This window comes from Myxine glutinosa, chromosome 2, assembly GCF_964187855.1.
Source record: "Myxine glutinosa chromosome 2, kmMyxGlut1.1, whole genome shotgun sequence".
NCBI classification, from domain to species: Eukaryota; Metazoa; Chordata; class Myxini; order Myxiniformes; family Myxinidae; genus Myxine; species Myxine glutinosa.
In genome coordinates this window covers 251731527-251750916 of record NC_136262.1, presented here as the reverse complement: position 1 = coordinate 251750916, position 19390 = coordinate 251731527, and the positions used below count along the sequence as shown (strand labels likewise).

Genomic DNA, 19390 nt, shown 5'->3' with positions numbered 1-19390 from the left:
CTTCTCAGCACCAATAAAAAAGGACAAATTTAAAATGATGATAATTATGATTACTCACATTATGAGGGGAGAGGGGCTACGAGAGCTGTGAGTTTAAAGTTTATTTTGGTTCTGGGGATAAGATAAATTACACTGGATCATTGTATCTATTGCTAAAGGTTGAAGCGTCCATGTGTATGTAGTATATCCACGGCAAAGATTCACACCCACACTGCAGTGCTTTGAGAAAGTATTCGCACCCCTTCACATTTTGTTGTGTTAGTTTGGATTTAAAATTGATAAAAATTAGATTTTTTTTGTCACTGATCTACAAAAAGTACCTCATAATGTCAGTGGTATTTTTCTTTTGACATTTTTACAACTTAATTAAAAATGAAAATCTGAAATACAACAACACAACAACAACAACAGGCATTTGCACATCTCACTCTAGCAGCCGTTGCAGAGTCCAATCCACCTTCTCTGAGAAAAATGAAAATCTGAAATGTCAAGTCAATAAGTATTCAACCCCTTGCTATGATACTCCAAATTGAGCTCAGGTGCATCCAATTTCCTTTGATGATCCTCAAGTTGTCTATACAACTTGGAGTCCACCTATGGCAAATTCAATTGATCTGACATGATTTAGAAAGAAATGCCCCTTTCTGTATGAGGTCCCACAGTTGACAGAACATGTCAGAGCAGAAACTCCAACAAGAAGTCCAAGGAACTGTCCGTATAACTCCGAGATAGAATTGTAAGGAGGCATAGATCTGGGGAAGGGTATAAAACATTTCTAGAGTGTTGAAAGCTCCCAAGAGCACAGTGAGCTCCATCATTGGGAATTGGAAAGAATATGGAACTACCCACACTTCCTAGAGCTGGCCATCTGACCCAACCAGAAACCGGGCAAGAAGGACCTTGCTCACGGAGGTGACCAAAACCCCAATGACCACTCTGACAGAACTACAGAGTTCCTTGGCTGAGATGACAACACAGCACTTCACAAATCTCAGCTTTATGGAAGACTGGACAGATGGAAGCCACTCCTAAGAAATAGGCACATGCCAGCATGCCTGAAGCTTGAAAAAAGCAACATGAAAGACTCAGAGCATGTGGCAAACAATTCTGTGGTATGATGATAAAAATTGAACTCTTTGGCCTGAATGCAAAGGGCTACGTCTGGCAGAAACCACACACAGATAATCACCCATCTAACACCATCCCGACCATGAAGCATAGTGTTGGCAAGCATCATACTATGGGGATGCTTTTCAGAGGCAAGGACTGGGAGACTTGTAAGGATAAAGGGAACAATGAATAGAGACAAATCTTTGAGGAGAACCTGCTTCAGAATGCAAAGGTCCTTAGACTGTGGCGAAGATTTACGTTCCAACAGGACAATGACCCCAAGCATACAGCTTCAAACTGGAATAGCTTCAGAACTGGAATAGCTTCAGACCAAGGATGTGAAAGTTCATGAGTGGCCCAGCCAAAGCCTAGACTTGAATCTCATTGAGAATCTGTGGAAAGACTTCAAGATCGCTGTTCACCAACAATCCCCATCCAACTTGACAGCTTGAGCAAATCTGTGAGGAATAATGGGAGAAACTCCCCAAATCCATATGTGCAAAGCTGAGACAGATATACCCAAGAAGACTCGAAGCTGCAATTACTGCCAAAGGCGCTTCTATGAGTTTCAACTCACGGGGCTGAACTTATGTAAATTAGATATTTCTGTATTTCATTTTCAATAAAATTGTAAATATTTCTCAAAACATGTTTTCATTTTGTCATATTGCGGTATTTTGTGCAAACGATTTCATTTTGTCATAATGCGGTATTTTGTGCAAATGAGTGACAAAAAAAAACAACTAAACTTAATCTATTTCAAATTCGGGCTGCAACAACAAAATGTTAAAACGTCAAGGGGTGTGAATACTTTCTGAATGCACTGTGTGCATACCTCTCAGCATCCCAGGGTTTTTTTCCTTTGTTAATTGAATGAAACATATAATAATGATAATAAAAAAAGAACATTTGGCACACCACAAATATCCTTTTTAATATCCTTTAATTAATATAAAAAGAATCAGTCATTGCCCTACAGAATGTGTACAAGTATCAGGTACTGGATCACAACAGTAGTACCCAGTAGCTGACAAAGACAGATGTACCAACTAATAATGCACACCACCATGTATTGGATACAACTGTTAGAGACCATCCCATGCAGCCCCACCCTCCAATGTTCTAAATAAGGATAGCAAACAGAAGAATCAATAATTGAATAACTTGGCAAGGAAAGGGGAGCGTCGGGGAAAGCAAGCCAATACTTTAAACCACAAGACAATAAACTCACTTTCTATTACACCACACTCATCTTATCCAGATTTTAAACATTCCTGCCAAATCATTACTTTAAAAAACAAAAACAAAAAACTGAAGTCAAACACGATCCAGAGCTTCAAGCATGATGATGCTGTTTCCTCTTATAACCTGCAAAAGAAAAACAACCTTTTAGGTTCTATGAAGAAGGAAAAAAAATTTTAAAGAAAAAAAAAAAAAAAGGAACCCTCCAAATCTGGAGGTAAAATGAAGAGTGCAAATATCAACTCGCAATTCTGAGATAATTATTTTTTCTGCTTTATTAAATCTTGCCGAATGAGATCCTTTTTCATGAGAGTTTGAGGTCAGTGGTTGGGGTGTCTTGTGTGATATGAGGGTGGCCTTGGTATGGTTCATGACTTGTTGCATTTGCTGGTGTGTACTTGCAATCCAAATTCTAAGGTTTTTGTTCTTCTGTTTCTTTCGATTAAAATCTTCATGCCATAGTGGGAGTGATGAACCACCTTTAGAGGCCATCTTTCCCCGCAGAGCAGGAGTGATGGACATATTGAATCCACGAGCAGGGCCATCATTCGTATGCCCAGCGAGGTGAAACAGTGGATGGAGTCCCCTCCCCACCCCCACCTCCCCTGGTCAACATCCTTCGATCCCGATCTTTCTAATGCCGTGAACAAACATTGGTACATCATGGGTGATGAAGGTTGTGATCAGGTTGTGTGTGTAGTTTCGGAGGAGAGAGCAAATACCTATGACTGTAGGGGGCTCAAAAACCCCCGTAGACTTCCTTAAACCTCGATTTTTTTTTTTTTAATACCGTTAACAAACTTTGGTACATCAGGGAACTTTCAAGGACCATCAGCAAATAGATAATAATAGAAGGTTGTGGTCACGTTTCAACGAAATAGTGTGTGTAGTTTGAGGAAAAAGCAAATTCCTATTTGGGGGATTGGAGGGGGACAATTCCACCCTGGATTTACAGCTCACCTGGAACGTAATTCCAGGGAGCTTATACAATGGCACATCGTCAGTCTGCAGGCACTTGCAACTTCTTCGAAACTGCTGATGGATTGTTAGCAAACTTGGCACAAATGATATCTGGTATGTTGCAACTCGAGTTTGTTCACGGTATGAAAATCGGAGTTTAAGGGGTCTGCCGGGGGTCAAAGTGGGTCCAGGTTCGATTGTGCGCAATAATCGTGTTCATAGCGTATTCAACAACAAAGTTATCTATCTATAATTCCAGTAATCTCTGTACGTTTGTACGTTTGTACGTCTGTACGTCTGTACGTTTGTCTGTGACCGCTGTTTCTCGACAACTACCGGTCCGATATACTTGAAACTTGCCAGGTATATTGCTGGGGACCCGAGGATGTGCCTTTTCAAGGTTTGAAATTAATCGGACAAGTACTTACCGAGCTATGGCGATTTAGCCGTTCGCCGTTCGCTTTGCCGTTGCGAATGGACCAAACCATTCATGTAAATAGAGGGGGGGGGGGTTCTGTGGTCGTTCGCTTTGGCTTTGCGAATGGACCAAACCATTCATGTAAATAGAGGGGGGGGGTTCTGTGGTCGTTCGCTTTGGCTTTGCGAATGGACCAAACCATTCATGTAAATAGAGGGGGGGGTTCTGTGGTCGTTGCGAATGGACCAAACCATTCACATCGAATCATCGAATCACATCGAATGGACCAAACCGTTCGCTTTGGACCAAACCATTGCATGTAAATAGAGGGGGGGGGGGGGGTTCTGTGGTCGTTGCGAATGGACCAAACCATTCATGTAAATAGAGGGGGGGATATAATTTTAGATATAGATATAGTACGGGCATGCCCTAGTAATAGAAATTTGAACAATGGAAGGTGGTTGCTCCGCCACCAAAAATCGCCATTAATGTTACCATGAAAACTAATGCTTAATCAATATTTTCCAGACCCTACATATCCCATACAATGCACATCTGATAATTTTGATATATTGGCTACTAAATGGTACTATGATGAGCTGCAAAGATGCACCCGAAACTGCACAGGAAATATATTTCACATGAAAAAAGAAAAAAGAAAAAGGAAAAAAAAAAAAGACGATGTTTGTGACATCATAGTTATATGCAAATTAGCTCCACAATAGCAATAAATGACACCATTGTGTAGACTGTAGAGGACGGTCAGACTTTTCATGCAACACCAGAATTGTGTTTATAGCTCCTATACAAGAGTTGGAACGAATTTAACAATTTGTAGTTACCATGGAAACGGTTCTGCAAAAAATTGCACCACTTTTTGACCCTACATCCACCCTGTTGATTACCTACCCCCTCCCGCCCCCTACCCACCCAACAGATGGTACCATTGGCATTTGTCTACTCAACCACTTGTGCAAGGGTGCCAAATTCGGTTATATATGTCGTTATTGTTTCACACCAAAATAAATAATTATGCACAGAAAGAAACCAGAACTTTCCTTACTCCCCACACCCAACAATTTGGCTTCCCTTCCCTTGTTTAAGGAGGTCATTCGAATTCCTATGGGTTTCACATACTACAGACAAAGCTTGTGCTAAAACTATATTATACTGTATACAATTATCTCGTAACTTTCTATGGTTGAGAAAAAGAATTTTCCACAATTTACAACTCTCATTTTGTCCATTCCAGTATTATGGATATCACCATAATTATATAAATCTACAGTAACTTAATTATCTACGTAGACGACTTTACAACTCAAACAATTTACAAGATTACAATGATTACACAAGGGTTTTTTTAATGCAGTCGAGGCTCGTGAAAGAACTAGTACTGGTACACTGAACAGACAGGACACAATAGGAATAGCAAAGAGAGGGGGGAAAAAACACCAACAGTAGAACCAAAGGCCAAAACAGAAGGAAAGCGACAAATATTGAGTGTGGGGAGGAAGGGGCGGCAGGAGAGGATGCATGGAGTGGACCAGATACAGGAACCCTGGAAGAAGGGGGGGGGGGGGGGAGGGGAGAGTTAAATGAGGGAAGAAAATATCATGGTTTTCAATTGGGGGTGATCTGAGATGGTGGTGAACAGCTGTCTTGAAGACCTGGATGGAAAAATGAGATTGAAGAGAATGAGGAAGTTGGTTCCATAGGTGAGGAAATAAAAGAAGGAACAAATGAGTGGAGGTGAATGGTGATCCTAGATTTAAACGGTTTCACCAGGAGTGGGGTGATGGTGGACCGTGTGAGACCCGCTGAAACCTGGGGAGTGGGGACAAAGTACAGAAAGAGCAGAGGGTGCAAGACCAGAAAGGAGGTGGTAGAATATAGACCATTGACTTGTCTGCTATGGCGAAGTGATAAGTCCATAAACTCAGGTTCATCATGGCATATTTCAAGAATCTTAAAGGCCTCCGTTTCCACAGCGTCAAGACGAGCAAAAGATGCGAGGCAGGTGAGCCAGCCCAGAGGGGAGAGCAGTACTCCATCAAGCTGCAGATGAAGGCCTTGGCCTTGTAGGTGGATAGGAGTTCAGGTGTGCCAAGGAAGGACTTTGTACAACAGAGGATGCCAAGTCGGCGGCTGGCTTTGGAGGCAAACTTTAAAATGTGGTTTGCCAAGAACAGGGTTCATACCCTTTTGGGTATCTGATATTCCATGACTTTTCCATGATCCCACACAGGCCTATTTTACTCACCACCCTACCCCAAAATACCTCAGCAAGACTATGCAAATTATCAAGTACTGTCGACCACTATACTGCTGCAGTTGAATAACAGATTAGGTAACTGTTAACATAATGCGGTGGGCTGGATACAGAAGGCCTATAAAGAACAAATCAGGCCAGATATTAAAACTGAAGAGACACGGATCATTTTCCTGCAAGTGAAATGGCTGGTGTCGTTCTGTGAGAGCATGGTTGAGCTGACCTGAGCTGCAGTTTCGTGACGTGGCAATGGGAAATTGCATTCCGGGTACTGAACGAAAGACTTACAAACACTTTTCAGGAACGTAACTCGTTCATACACTGTTTTATTCTGAAAACTAATAGCAAACACACTCGCTCTCAATTTCCAGGATTTTCCATAACCGCTAGTGAAATTCCATGACTTCCCTGGCCTGGAAAAGCATTTTGTTAAATTCCATGACTTTCCAGGTTTTCCATGACCCGTACAAACCTTGAAGAAATATCATGGCTGATAGTGAGACCCAGTAGTTAGAATTACTGAATCTGCTCAAGAGGATTGTCAAGAAAGTAGATAGCAGGGTTTACCAGACGGTCCTTTCAGAGAGAGATAGTGAGAGTGCGAGATTTGTCAAGATTGAAAGACATATTCCAAGTGTTTGACCATCTTGTGATTTTAAGGTCTGAAGAGGCGGAAGAAGAGACTGTAGCCTGCCAGTCTGACGGATATCACGGCAGAGGGTGCAGTCATCAGCAAATAGATAAATGGGATTCTTCAGTCAGAGACCATTGATGAAGATCTGGAAAAGGACTGGGCCCAGAACACTGCCTTGGAACACTCTAGCCTTGACAGGGAGAGGAGACGAAAGGATTCCATCGAGTGCCACACTTTGGCGACGAGAGTCGAGGAAGTCCGTAAGCCGTGTGGAGTTGGCCTTGGATGCCATAGGCAAAGCGTTTGGAGAGCAAGACAGGATGCCACACCATATTAAAAGCATGAGACTTGTCCAGAGAGATGGCCCTGATCGCCTGTCTGACAATGAAGGCCTCCATTCATTGTTGGGAGAGTAGCAGCAGCATGTCCAAGGTGGAGTGACCTGGTCTGAAACCAAATTGGTGATCTGAGATGAGATAGTTGTTGAAAAGGAAGAATTTCATATCATCTGTGATGATGGATTCCATGACCTTGCTGATGATTGGAAGTAAGTTGATAGGTCAGTAGTTAAGGGGATTCTTTTTTTTCCAACTTTTTTATTTTGTAATGCAATGCAATGATGTTGGCAGATTTCCAAGCAAACGGTAAATGACCGAGCACAAATGATAGGGTGAAAAAGGTAGAGAGAAGTTGTGCAAGAGCAGCAGAGCAGGTTTTTAGGGCATGTGAGTTGATGCCATCTGATCCAGTAGAAGAGTCAGAGTTGAGGGTTGAAAGAACCTTCTCAATCTTCTCATGTGCAAAATATGCAGAGTCCAGGAGCAGTTGGGTACCAAGAGTGAGGGTTTGGGTACAACAAGATTGAAAAGCACACAAAATTTAGGCACTCGGCCTTCTTGCGAGCAGAGTCGGCTGTGGTGCCATTTGAAGAGGGGAAAGGGATGGAAGAGGAGCATACACCAGACAGATGTAAGAAGGCACCACCAGGTTTTAGAGGAGGAAGACAAGTTTGAAAGCTCATTCTTAAGGTTGGACATATGTTATGTTCTGGCTCTCCTAAGAGTGGGACACACTTTTTGGAAAGCACTGAGATTGCCTCGGTGGGATTAGTCTTCCAGGAAGAGAAGGCAAGTCGTCATCTGTCTCTCTTTCTCATTGTGCACATTGAGGTGCTCATGAAATTCACATCCGCATTTGGACTCCGGGTACGAGAGCTGTTAACAAAAAGTGCTGCCCCCAGGGCAGCTTGCAAACATTCTACCCTCAGGACAACAAAAAACACTTGAACCCCCAGCCTCTACCCCCATTTCAACACTCCCCCCAACCCCACTCCTATGTGCCCATCTTAAAGAAGCGGAGGGGGGGGAAACAACTTTAAAGAAATAGATAACAGGACAGGTTGAGTGTTAGATGCTGCGCTGGGATGACATGCGCTTCCGTAAAGGCCTAGCGCTATATGAGGATACGAGAATTTTTTTTAATTTTTCAAGTTTCTTCACCATTGAGAGATGGGGCCAAAATCAAATCTCAAAAGGTTGTGAATGGATTATGACAAAACTTGGTGGACGAGTTGGTTAGGTAACAAGAACAAGCCAATTAGATTTTATTTCAGGTCCAGATGCAGATCCAGCCTCTCAGTGGGATAAGAAACATAACCTGTTCAGCCTGGCAGAGGTAAGTGCTCTCCTGAGTTTCATTCTAGTTTCAACTGGTTTGATAATTCTATTCAACAACAACTTCCCTACACATCGCTGTCTCAACATATGATAAAATGTGGCATTAAGTAACCCAGAATCCAACAGGCTCAAACACCAAAATGAGCAAGTTAACAATGTGCCAGCTCATATAAAGTCAAAGTGCAAAACACATCAAGAGTTGGAGTGCGAGCGATGATGAAAATCCTGTAATTGATATTTGGAAACACACCACCATGCCGATATCAATATGTGCACCAGCAGGCCCAGACTCGATAGTCTCATCGACCACCAGGTTCATGAAAGGGTCAAATCCTCGAAGAATTCCAGTCACCGTCCGTGCGCCATTCAATTTCACTGTGTGCACAACAGCACAATGAAAAACAACAACAACAATACAATAAATTTGTTGTGCAGCATCTAAAACATGGGTAAACTTGAGGTGCTCATGAAAACACAAATCCATGCCATGCGATAGTCACTGATTACTCTAGTTACGCATTAAAAAAATTTTTTTTTCATAAAAAGCTAAAGATAGACACATGGGGGCAGTTTTGATGTGGGTTTGAATCCCGACCCAGCGATAAACTGCCATCTTTGCATTTCACGGGCAGGGAGACTCTTCAATGAGTGCGTTGTCCCTTAGATGAACGTTAAATTTGGCGTCCTGTCTGCCGGCATTAGTTGGTGGATGCTAAAGATCCAACGGTGCCCTTCATGAAGAGGAGGCGAGCTATCACCAGCACCCTGAACAAATTACAAATTCCGGCTCTGACCTGCAGAGTGCAATGCATCCGTGGCACAGCCACACCCTTAGCCGGTGATTCCACCCCGCAGCATTGTGCTGCACACAAACGAAGAAGGTTTCATTATCAGCATGTGACTGCCATTAGCCTGACGAAGAGAGTATTCTTCTCTCTCTTAAATCTCCAGTTTATTCTTTATGTAACCTTTGTGCAACAATGTGTGTAAATTTAAGCTGCACTAATGTGCTCGGCACCAACTGCATATTCCGGATAAGGATTTTGGAAAACATTCCCAGAGGATAAAGCAAGCCAAAATTAAAATGACACATTCACAAGTGGATGAAATGTGACCCCTCTCCCTTTTGCTCTCTCCACTCCATCCACTGTGACCCTGTAAAATCAGAGCGAATACAATAGAGACCTGCCTAACATTTACCTGCACTTTAGTCTGAAGGGCCATTAGCTTAGCGAACACAAGGTATTTTTGTGCCAAGACTTGTCTGGATTATTTTAAATACAAAAATCTTTGACTAATTTTGACCTTCGACATGTAGAATCCAAAGAAAAGCAAAATAGTCAATGTCTGTCTACTTCAATCTTCCCCGGCTGTGTGAAGGTATCATCTCACGAATTCTAGTCTGGATACAGAGCCATGGTACTGGTGTTGGCCTGGTGTTGGCCATACAGAGCCTGGTGTTAGCTTAGCGGTTAGGGTGCCGGCTTGGGATCCTAGGATCCTGGGTTTGAATCCCGGTCGATTGCTGAATTAACGCCAGGGGGGTTGACTCAGCCTGTCATCCTCCCGAGGTCGGCAAATTGAGTACCAGCTTGTTGGGATGAATGATCCCGGTGTGTACCCCGGTTTAGAAGAGGTGCACCGTATCCCTGCGCATCGTAAGAGGTGACCAAGTGTTGGCGTCAGGAAGGGCATCCGGCCATAAAAACATTGCCTTAAACAGGGAACCATGATTGTCATGGGGCCCGCAAGGCTAACCCCTGCTCCAGCGGGGAAAATGGCCTTAAAACGATCATTCATTCATTCATTCATACAGAGCCATGGTAGGCCAATTTTTTTTTTTTTTTTTTTAATGTTAAACAAACTTTGGAAATTCTTTCTTAATCCCACTTGGGTAATTTTAGGCAATTGTGCATGTTTTATGAAGTTTTTGGACATGACGAGCGATCGCGATCTCACAGAAAAGCCAGAGCGGAGTTACAAATGATATTCTGGACGAGGCTTCAATCATTACAAGAAAGGACCAAAAAGTAAAGGAAATAAAAAGTTGAAAGCCAATTGCATCACCCTGGCATCGGAAATCAACTTCCGTACAACCCACCGATGATAGATGGGCGTATTTGAAAATTCTGAAGGTTATGACATAATATCAGAGACTGTTTAATGAATCACACTAGGTAGAGTACATACCTCCACCAGGCTAAATAGTTTGGTTTTGTATCCTACTAATAGTAATAGGCTGGATCCAGACTTGAAACAACATTGAATAGACTTGTTCTGGTCACCGACTTAACTCGTCCACCAAGTTTTCTCATAATCCGTCCACAACTTGAGACATCGTGTTATATTTAGTTTTTGGCCTCATTTCTCAATAATGGTGAAGAATCACAGTAAAAAAAATTCTCGGATCCGGATTCAGATCTTCACCAAAATCGAATCAATTCTTCCTTGTCAAACACCCAACCTGTCCACCAAGTTGTGTCATAATTGGCATAATCTGTCCATAACTGATACATCCTGCACACAGACAGCCAGGTGTGAAAACAACATTCGTCCACCTTCGGTGCCGGAGGCAATTATACGAGGTATGAACCGATAAGAACGTTTCAATGCTGAAGCCTCAAGGTGGTGATACCAAATACCAAGGTGTATCTCATCCAGTTTTATTTACCAGATCAACATACGAAGGGATCCAATGTTCCTTTCTCTCGTGCTCCTGGCAGGACCAGATAAGGTCAAACAAAACCATTCGAGGGTTGTTAATGGACGTGGATACGACACAGGCGAGTTGGGTCAAACGTCCTCTTTCAAAGTACGTTTTCCCGACAAATGTTAAATACGATCGTACATTTCCACAAAATTAAGAACACATGTGTAAATGTGAGTATAAAACAGTTACTTACAACACAACTTTTTGTCCATGAACCTGTAAAACAACCGGTAAAAATTTAAAATGAAGCAAACCCAACAAACACGGAGTAAAAGCTTGGTAAACTCGAATTAACAAGCAACTCCAAACATAATTTACAACCTCTCGACGAATATATAAACGTACTTTTTAAGTTCTGGAGGGTGCGCTTTACTCATGATGAAGTTCTTACGAAAATATCTCAATGGAAGGCCTAAACTAGCCAAACAATGTGAATACCGACTGAGCACGTTATAAAATCGTTACAACGCAACGAGTAATAACGCCTCCGTTCATTGGTTGATTCGCCACGAGCGTCTTTTGACGAACTTTAGCATCAGGGCCTCCCATTGGCTAGTCTTCTTGTCACAATGTGTGACGTCTCAGACTCAGATCTACGGCGATCTATATGCACCTTTTATGGGAATGGTGGTGAGTGTCTAATTTTGGGGGAGCGAGGAGGAGGAACACGGGGAGGGGAAGGAAAATGGAAACGGGGATTGCAAAGCAGTAGAGGGGAGGAAGCTTGGGATAAGGGAGATGTGTGAGGACGATGCGGAAAACTTTACCGAAAATAGCAGGCCCTGAATCTGGATAAAACTGGTACGATACGCGTCTGGAGATGGTGGAGGTGAATCGAAGTGGTGAGAAGTAACGCAGTATTTATAAATGTATTCTGCGCAAGACGATGCTGAGGAAAAAGAAGAAGAAGAAGCTGTTTCAGTGGCCGTCGCCAAATTAAAGAAGCGCGAAGGGTCAGACGAGTGAAAAAGCAACGGTTCGGGTAATAATTGTAAAGAAGTTGGAAGACATTATATTTATATTGACATCTGATTCTGATGTATTATACTCTGTTACTTTATTGGCAAGGGTTATACCGGGTGGTTTGCCATTGCCTTCTCAACACAACAGTAGTCATGGCAGGATTTTGTTCAAAGTGCCGGCGATAGCTCGCCTCCTCTTCGCGAAGGACACCATGGGGTCTTCAACATCCACCAACGAATATAGCCAGACGGGATGCCTGTTTAACGTCCATGTTAGGGACGGCAAACATTGATGAATTACCCAACCTGGATCGCAGTTTATAGCTCGGTCAGGATTCAAACCCAGGATAGACAGCTTAGATTGGAGTGTGGCTCTGTAAACAGTGTGGTACATTAAAATACATGAGGTAAAATGGAGTACAGCTAGACTCCAGGTAAACGTAAACCTCCAGACTAGGTACAGTACCTTCAGAAAGTATTCACACCCCTTGACTTTTTCACATTTCATTGTGTTACAGTAAAACGCGGCGTTACGTGCGCTGCTTGCGAGCAAGGAGGAAGCGGACAAGCGGTAACTTATAAGCGTCTTTATTTCAGGAGCTCACTGTAACACTGGCGCGCTCCGGGCTGCGCGCCCGGTGTATATCATGAGGCCACGCCTACCCCTCGGGCGTGGCCACCGCCCACTTGGTGCGCGGAATGATGTCACCACGCCAGTGGGCTTTTGTGTCCGCCACACGCGCCCCCCCAGAATTCCCGCGCACCTGGAGGGCCAGTTTGCGGGGCAGACGAATGACCCGGCCAAAGCGCCCCCTGGCGATCGGCGGCGTCCGGGGTGCAGGGATGCCAGGTGGGATGCCCCTGGCTGCCCCTGGGATGGGTGCAGGACCGGGGGGCGGCGGGGCTGAGCGGTGCCGGGGGTCCGCCCGCAGGGGGGCGGCCCCGACGTGGGGGTCGGGCCACTGGCGGTGGATGGGCCACGTCGAGGTGGGCCGGCTTGAGGCGGTCTACCGAAACGCGGTCAGGAGTACCGCCGATGTCCAGGGTGAAGTGCTTCGCCCCGGTCTCCAGCACCCGGAAAGGCCCGTCGTACGGGGGCCGCAGTGGTGTCCGGTGGGCATCGTGGCGGACGAAGACGTACTCCGCCGTGCGAAGCTCCGGGGCGACGTGCGCTGTGCCGCGGACCATGGTGCCGTGGAGTCGGGGAGGAACTCGCCCGGCACCCGCAGCGGTTGCCTGAAGACCAACTCCGCCGCGGATGCGCGAAGGTCCTCCTTGGGCGCCGTCCGGAGGCCCAGCAGGACCCAAGGGAGCCTGTCGACCCAGCCGCCGTCGCGGAGGGTGGCCCGGAGCGCGGCCTTCAATGAGCGGTGAAATCGCTCACACAGGCCGTTAGCCTGGGGGTGGTAGGCCGTGGTTCGGTGCAGCCGGACCCCGAGCCCCTGCGCGACCGCCCCCCAGAGCTCCGAGGTGAACTGGGGGCCGCGGTCGGACGAGATGTCTGAGGGGGCGCCGAACCGGGCGACCCAGGTGGCGATGAAAGCCTGCGCGACATCGGCCGCCGTTGTCGACGCCAAGGGCACGGCCTCCGGCCACCGGGTGGTGCGGTCCACCATGGTGAGGACGTAGGTGAAACCCCGCGAGGGGGGCAGAGGTCCCACCAGGTCCACGTGGACGTGGTCAAACCGGCGTTCCGGCAACGTGAACGGGGCCAACGGGGCCTGGGTGTGCCGGTGCACCTTGGCGCGCTGGCACGCGAGGCACGTCCTGGCCCAGCCGCGGACGGCCTTCCGGAGGCCATGCCAGACGAACTTGTCGGCGATCAGCCTTTGGGAGGCCCTCGCGCCCGGGTGGGACAGGCCGTGGATGGCGTCAAACACCTGGCGCTGCCAGCCCGCGGGCACGATGGGGCGAGGACGCCCGAGGGAGACGTCGCACAAGAGGGCCGCGCCCGCGCCATCGAACGGCACCTCGGTGACGCGGAGGCCCATGACGGCGGTCCGCAAGGCCTGGACGTCGGGGTCAGCGGCCTGGTCCGCTGTCACCTGGACGTCGCGGCCTGGTCCACGGAATGATGTCACCACGCCAGTGGGCTTTTGTGTCCGCCACAACAGCCTGAATTTAAAATGGATTAAACTGAGATTTTTGTCACTGATATACACGTAATACATCATAATGTCAAAGTGGAATTTATCTCTTTATATTTTCTTTACAAAGTAATTGAAAAAGAAAAGCTGAAATGTCTTGAGTTAATAGGTTTTCAACCCCTTTGCTACGACTTTCAAAATTGAGCTCAGGTGCATCCAATTTCCTTTGATCATCCTTGAGATGTCTCTACAACTTGTTTGGAGTCCACCTGTGGCCAATTCAATTGATTGGACATGATTTAGAAAGAAACACACCTTTCTATATAAGGTCCCACAGTTGACAGTGCATGTCAGAGCAGAAACTCCACCGTGAAGTCCAAGGAACTGTCCGTAGAACTCCAAGATATAATTGTGAGGAAGCATAGATCTGGGGAATTGTATAAAAACTATTTCTAGAGTGTTGAAAGTTCCGAAGAGCACAGTGAGCTCCATCATTAGGAAATGGAAAGAATACGGAATTACCCAGACTCTTGCTAGTGCTGGCATCCGACCAAACTGAGCAACCGGGCAAGAAGGACCTTGGTCATGGAGGTGACAAAGAACCCAATGACCACTTTGACAGAATCACAGAGTTCCTTGGTTGAGTTGGGAGAACATGCCGGAAGGATACACGTTCTGTGCAGCACTTTACAAATCTAGGTGTTATGGGAGAGTGACCGGATGAAAGCCACTCCTGAGAAAAAGGCACATGACAGCATGCCCGGAGTTTGCAAAACGGGACGTGAAAGACTCTGAGAGAATGAGGCAACGATTCTGTGGTCTGATGAGACAAAAATTGAACTCTTTAGCCTGAATTTAAAGAACTACATCTGGCGGAAACCGAGACCAGCTCATCACTCATCTAACACCATTCCTTCCGTGAAGCATGGTGGTGGCAGCATCATGCTATGGGGATGCTTTTCAACGGCAGGGAATGGGAGACCTGTAAGCATAGAGGGAACAATGAATGGAGCCAAATCCAGGCAAATCCTTCTTTGAGTGGCCCAGCCATCTGGGTTGTTACAAAAATGTTACAAAAAGGTAGGGAATCAGGAAGGGGACGGGATGATAGGGAATCAGGAAGGGGGTGGGAAGGTAGGGAGTCAGGCAGGGGTGGGAAGGTAGGGAATTAGGAAGGGTGGGAAGGTCGGAAATCATGAAGGGGTGGGAAGGAAGGGGGTGGGAAGGTAGGGAATCAGGAAGGGAGCGGGACAATAGAGAATGAGGAAGGTGGCAGGAAGGTATGGAATCAAGAAGGGTCGGGATGATACAGGATCAGGAAGTGGGTGCAATCTAGTGAATCAGGAAGGGGGCAGGAAGGTAAGGAATCAGGAAGGGGGCGGGAAGGTAAGAAATCAGGAAGGGGGCGGGAAGGTAAGGAATCAGGAAGGGGGCGGGAATGTAAGGAATCAGGAAGTTGGTGGGAAGGTAGGGAATCAGGAAGGGGGTGGGAGCTAGGGAATTAGTAAGGGGTCGGGATGGTAGGGAATCAGGAAGGGGTAGGGAGCTATGGAATTAGTAAGGGGTCGGGATGGTAGGGAATCAGGAAGGGGTAGGGAGCTAGGGAATTAGTAAGGGGTCGGGATGGTAGGGAATCAGGAAGAGGGTGGGAGCTAGGGAATAAGTAAGGGGTCTGGATGGTAGGGAATCAGGAAGGGGTAGGGAGCTAGGGAATTAGTAAGGGGTCGGGAAGGTAGGGAATCAGGAAGAGGGTGGGAGCTAGGGAATAAGTAAGGGGTCTGGATGGTAGGGAATCAGGAAGGGGTAGGGAGCTAGGGAATTAGTAAGGGGTCGGGATGATAGGGAATCAGGAAGAGGGTGGGAGCTAGGGAATAAGTAAGGGGTCTGGATGGTAGGAAATCAGGAAGGGGTAGGGAGCTAGGGAATTATTAAGGGGTCGGGATGGTAGGGAATCAGGAAGAGGGTGGGAGCTAGGGAATAAGTAAGGGGTCTGGATGGTAGGGAATCAGGAAGGGGTAGGGAGCTAGGGAATTAGTAAGGGGTCGGGAAGGTAGGGAATCAGGAAGAGGGTGGGAGCTAGGGAATAAGTAAGGGGTCTGGATGTTAGGGAATCAGGAAGGGGTAGGGAGCTAGGGAATTAGTAAGGGGTCGGGATGATAGGGAATCCGGAAGAGGGTGGGAGCTAGGGAATAAGTAAGGGGTCTGGATGGTAGGAAATCAGGAAGGGGTAGGGAGCTAGGGAATTAGTAAGGGGTCGGGATGGTAGGGAATCAGGAAGGGGGTGGGAGCTAGGGAATTAGTAAGGGGTCAGGATGGTAGGGAATCAGGAAGGGGTAGGGAGCTAGGGAATTGGTAAGGGGTTGGGAAGGTGGGGAATCAGGAAGAGGGTGGGAGCTAGGGAATAATTAAGGGGTCTGGATGGTAGGGAATCAGGAAGGGGTAGGGAGCTAGGGAATTAGTAAGGGGTCGGGATGGTAGGGAATCAGGAAGAGGGTGGGAGCTAGGGAATAAGTAAGGGGTCTGGATGGTAGGGAATCAGGAAGGGGTAGGGAGCTAGGGAATTAGTAAGGGGTTGGGAAGGTAGGGAATCAGGAAGAGGGTGGGAGCTAGGGAATAAGTAAGGGCGTGCGACACTGTGTAAAATGAAATGTATAACAATAACTTCAATTGTTGTCATAATATTGACGACTGACTGACTGATTACAATTACTGACTTATTTTAAATAATCCGAGTGAAATGACATTTAAATAATCGCAAAATCATTTGATTAGGCCGGGACGTGCACAGGGCCAAGTTTCACGGATTCGACACGAATGGCGATGACATGGTTTGAATGAAGGTGTGCTTCCTTTGGAAAGACTGATACTTGCCATTTGGACATGGTGTGTGTGCTCTGTGCTGCCTGAGTGGACACTTCATTTAACTTCAGTGGAGAACGGTATGCCATCCGGCAGCGTGTGTGCATGTAAGTCGCAAGGCCCCAGACACCAAGTCTCAAGTCAAGTCGCAAAATTTTCCCCATGCGGCAGCTTTCATTGGTTTGATATACTGAGTAGTTGTATTAACCTAGGAACCACGATACCTGCGGTATCAACATAGAAGATACCTTTTCTAACACTAACCAGTTGTTTTTTTTATTGTCGATGGCGAGCTGGCACGCGTTTCTTTGCTCTTGCCATGCTATGCCTTTCGGGAAATGACGAGACGTTTGCAGGATTCGGAAAATACAGTTGAGTGTTTGTTACCGACTTGGTTGTTGTTGTTATTGTGGAGCCCCAGACTGTTCTCTCAAACAAGTCTGCTGCACGGAGACAGCCGATCGATCTCCCAGGAGCGGCCACATCCAGGATGGTGTAGCCCTACCTTGATGAAGTCAGGGTCACGACAGACTCGGAGAGGGAGAAAGAAAGAGACAAGAGGGAAAGGGCCGGCCCAGGGGGACTGATCCGCACCCTGACAGTGACCGCTCTCTGACTCTTACCGTGACCCTGATGAATCCGGGCAGCAGGGAAGAATGAGGAAGATTTGTTCCTCAACTTGCATTGGGTGGGGGATGGGGATACAACCACGATGAAGAGGTATCCCCGATAGTTGTACCAACTTGGATGGCTGACAGGATGGCCTCGAGGTACGCACGCTCGCCTCTAAGCTGTCTCGCCTGGGTTTGAATCCTGACCCAGTTATAAACTGTCATCCCGGTGTTTCACAGGCAGGGTGGTTCATCAATGTGTGGGCCATCAGTCCGATGGACGTTATAATGGACGTCCCGTCTGCCGACCTTAGTTGATAGATGTTGAAGATCCCATGGTGTCCTTTCCAAACAGTAGGAGAGCTGGTATTGTCGGCACCATGGCCAAATAACAAACTCCTGCCCTAACCAGAAGAGGGCCCTGCATCAGTGGCATAGCCGTCCCCTCAGCCAATGACGTCCCCTCGTGGCAGGTGCCCTTGCCAATCAACCTTGCCTTGCCTTGCCATGACAACCAACTCCAGGCTAGGTTAGAAAGCTCGGAGGCGAATGCGCATATCTCTGGTCTATCCTGCCAGTCCACAAGAGTTGACTAATGCACATGTATGCATGTATGTGAGATCATGCCGAAATTACTATGATATATATTTTTTATTTTCACCAAACGTTCACTAACAAGTGACACTCTGTTCGCAGGCAAACGAACACGTCTGACGTCCCTCGAAGTTGACATTCACAGGAAAAGACCACTGGAGGAGATGATGTCATGACCGAGGAGTGGCAGCTCCTGGTGCCGAAAGCATCAAGCAGGGCACGCACACTGAATTCCACAAATAATCATCTTATATTTTGATAGTTATAAGGAACAGAATGCATGAATTGTCTTTAAAGTTACTTATAGAACTTTATACATATTTGAGAGATGCTACTGTTCTTTTTCTATTGTTTACTTTCACTTTAAATATTGACTGTCATTCTCCTTTAGTGGCACAAGAGGGAGCTGTAACTTTGAGAATCCTTTGAATGGGGTATGTAATACATCTTTTTATCCTGTCTGTGGTCTTTTGAAAAGGGTAGGCCATTGTATGCAGGTAAACTGTTGAAATATTCAAATTGGGATCTACTGTATTCACTGAAGATTGAAATACCAGGTTGTATTGGCTCAGTATGGCAGGATGAGCTCAACCTTCTTTACTTCTCTTCATTTGTCTGTTTTAGTGTTTGCACTCTATTAATTTTGCTATTTATGAATATTCCGTGATATTTTGTGATGAAAATGACAAATTAACAGAATTTTGATTTTCAAATTTATATTTTTTGTCTCTGTTATGAGAGTAGTACATCATTGTCCCTGAAAACCAATCGCTGAAAACCATCGACATCTATTATATCTTTAACAGAACTGATTATTCCCACCATCTTGTGGGGTCGGTCGGAGAAACTCCTGCAGGAATTGTCTGGCCGGGCCTGACATTTTACTGAAGGTGCTGGGAATTTGTCAAATGCAAGCCATGTCTGCGATTCACCAGTCAGACAATTTATGTTTGGGTTGATGATCTAACTGCGACGAGACAGCTCACAGGTACGTGCGCTATGTCCGCACCATCCTTTCAGACAAATATCTGACAAACCCGACTGAAGGCAATCTCAGCTCATTCCACAAATCCTGCAACATGTGTGTGTCTACTCTCAGGAGAGCCAGAAAACAATGTCTGCCCAACCTCAAGATTGAACTTTCAAACTTTTCTCCCTCCTCTAATTGATACCCGGTGGTGCCTTGTTAAGTTTGTTTCCGGAGTATGCTCCCCATCCTGTCCTTAACTTTAAATGGCACAACAGCCGACTCCAT

The 19390-nt window shown here is 46.1% G+C and overlaps 1 protein-coding gene across 1 annotated transcript; it reads right to left on the bottom strand.

Annotated features, from left to right (window-relative positions):
* Positions 1–2036: 2036 nt before the first annotated feature.
* SNRPG (small nuclear ribonucleoprotein polypeptide G) lies at positions 2037–11513 on the bottom strand. The gene is made up of 4 exons (XM_068105928.2): positions 11368–11513; positions 11216–11238; positions 8563–8687; positions 2037–2478 (listed from the first exon to the last, which is right to left on the bottom strand). Exons 1-4 carry the CDS (start codon positions 11397–11399, stop codon positions 2428–2430), a joined length of 231 nt encoding a protein of 76 aa, XP_067962029.1. The 5' UTR covers positions 11400–11513; the 3' UTR covers positions 2037–2427.
* Between the last annotated feature and the right edge of the window lie 7877 nt (positions 11514–19390).

Bases quoted from the DNA above. Each gene is read 5' to 3' on its own strand.
- SNRPG (XM_068105928.2), bottom strand. From the start codon at position 11,399: ATGAGTAAAGCGCACCCTCCAGAACTTAAAAA. The intron at 11,239-11,367 runs GTACGTTTATAT...GTTGTTTTACAG, and splicing joins CACCCTCCAGAACTTAAAAA to GTTCATGGACAAAAAGTTGT. The intron at 2,479-8,562 runs GTGTGTTTCCAA...TTTCTTTTGCAG, and splicing joins ATATTGATATCGGCATGGTG to GTTATAAGAGGAAACAGCAT.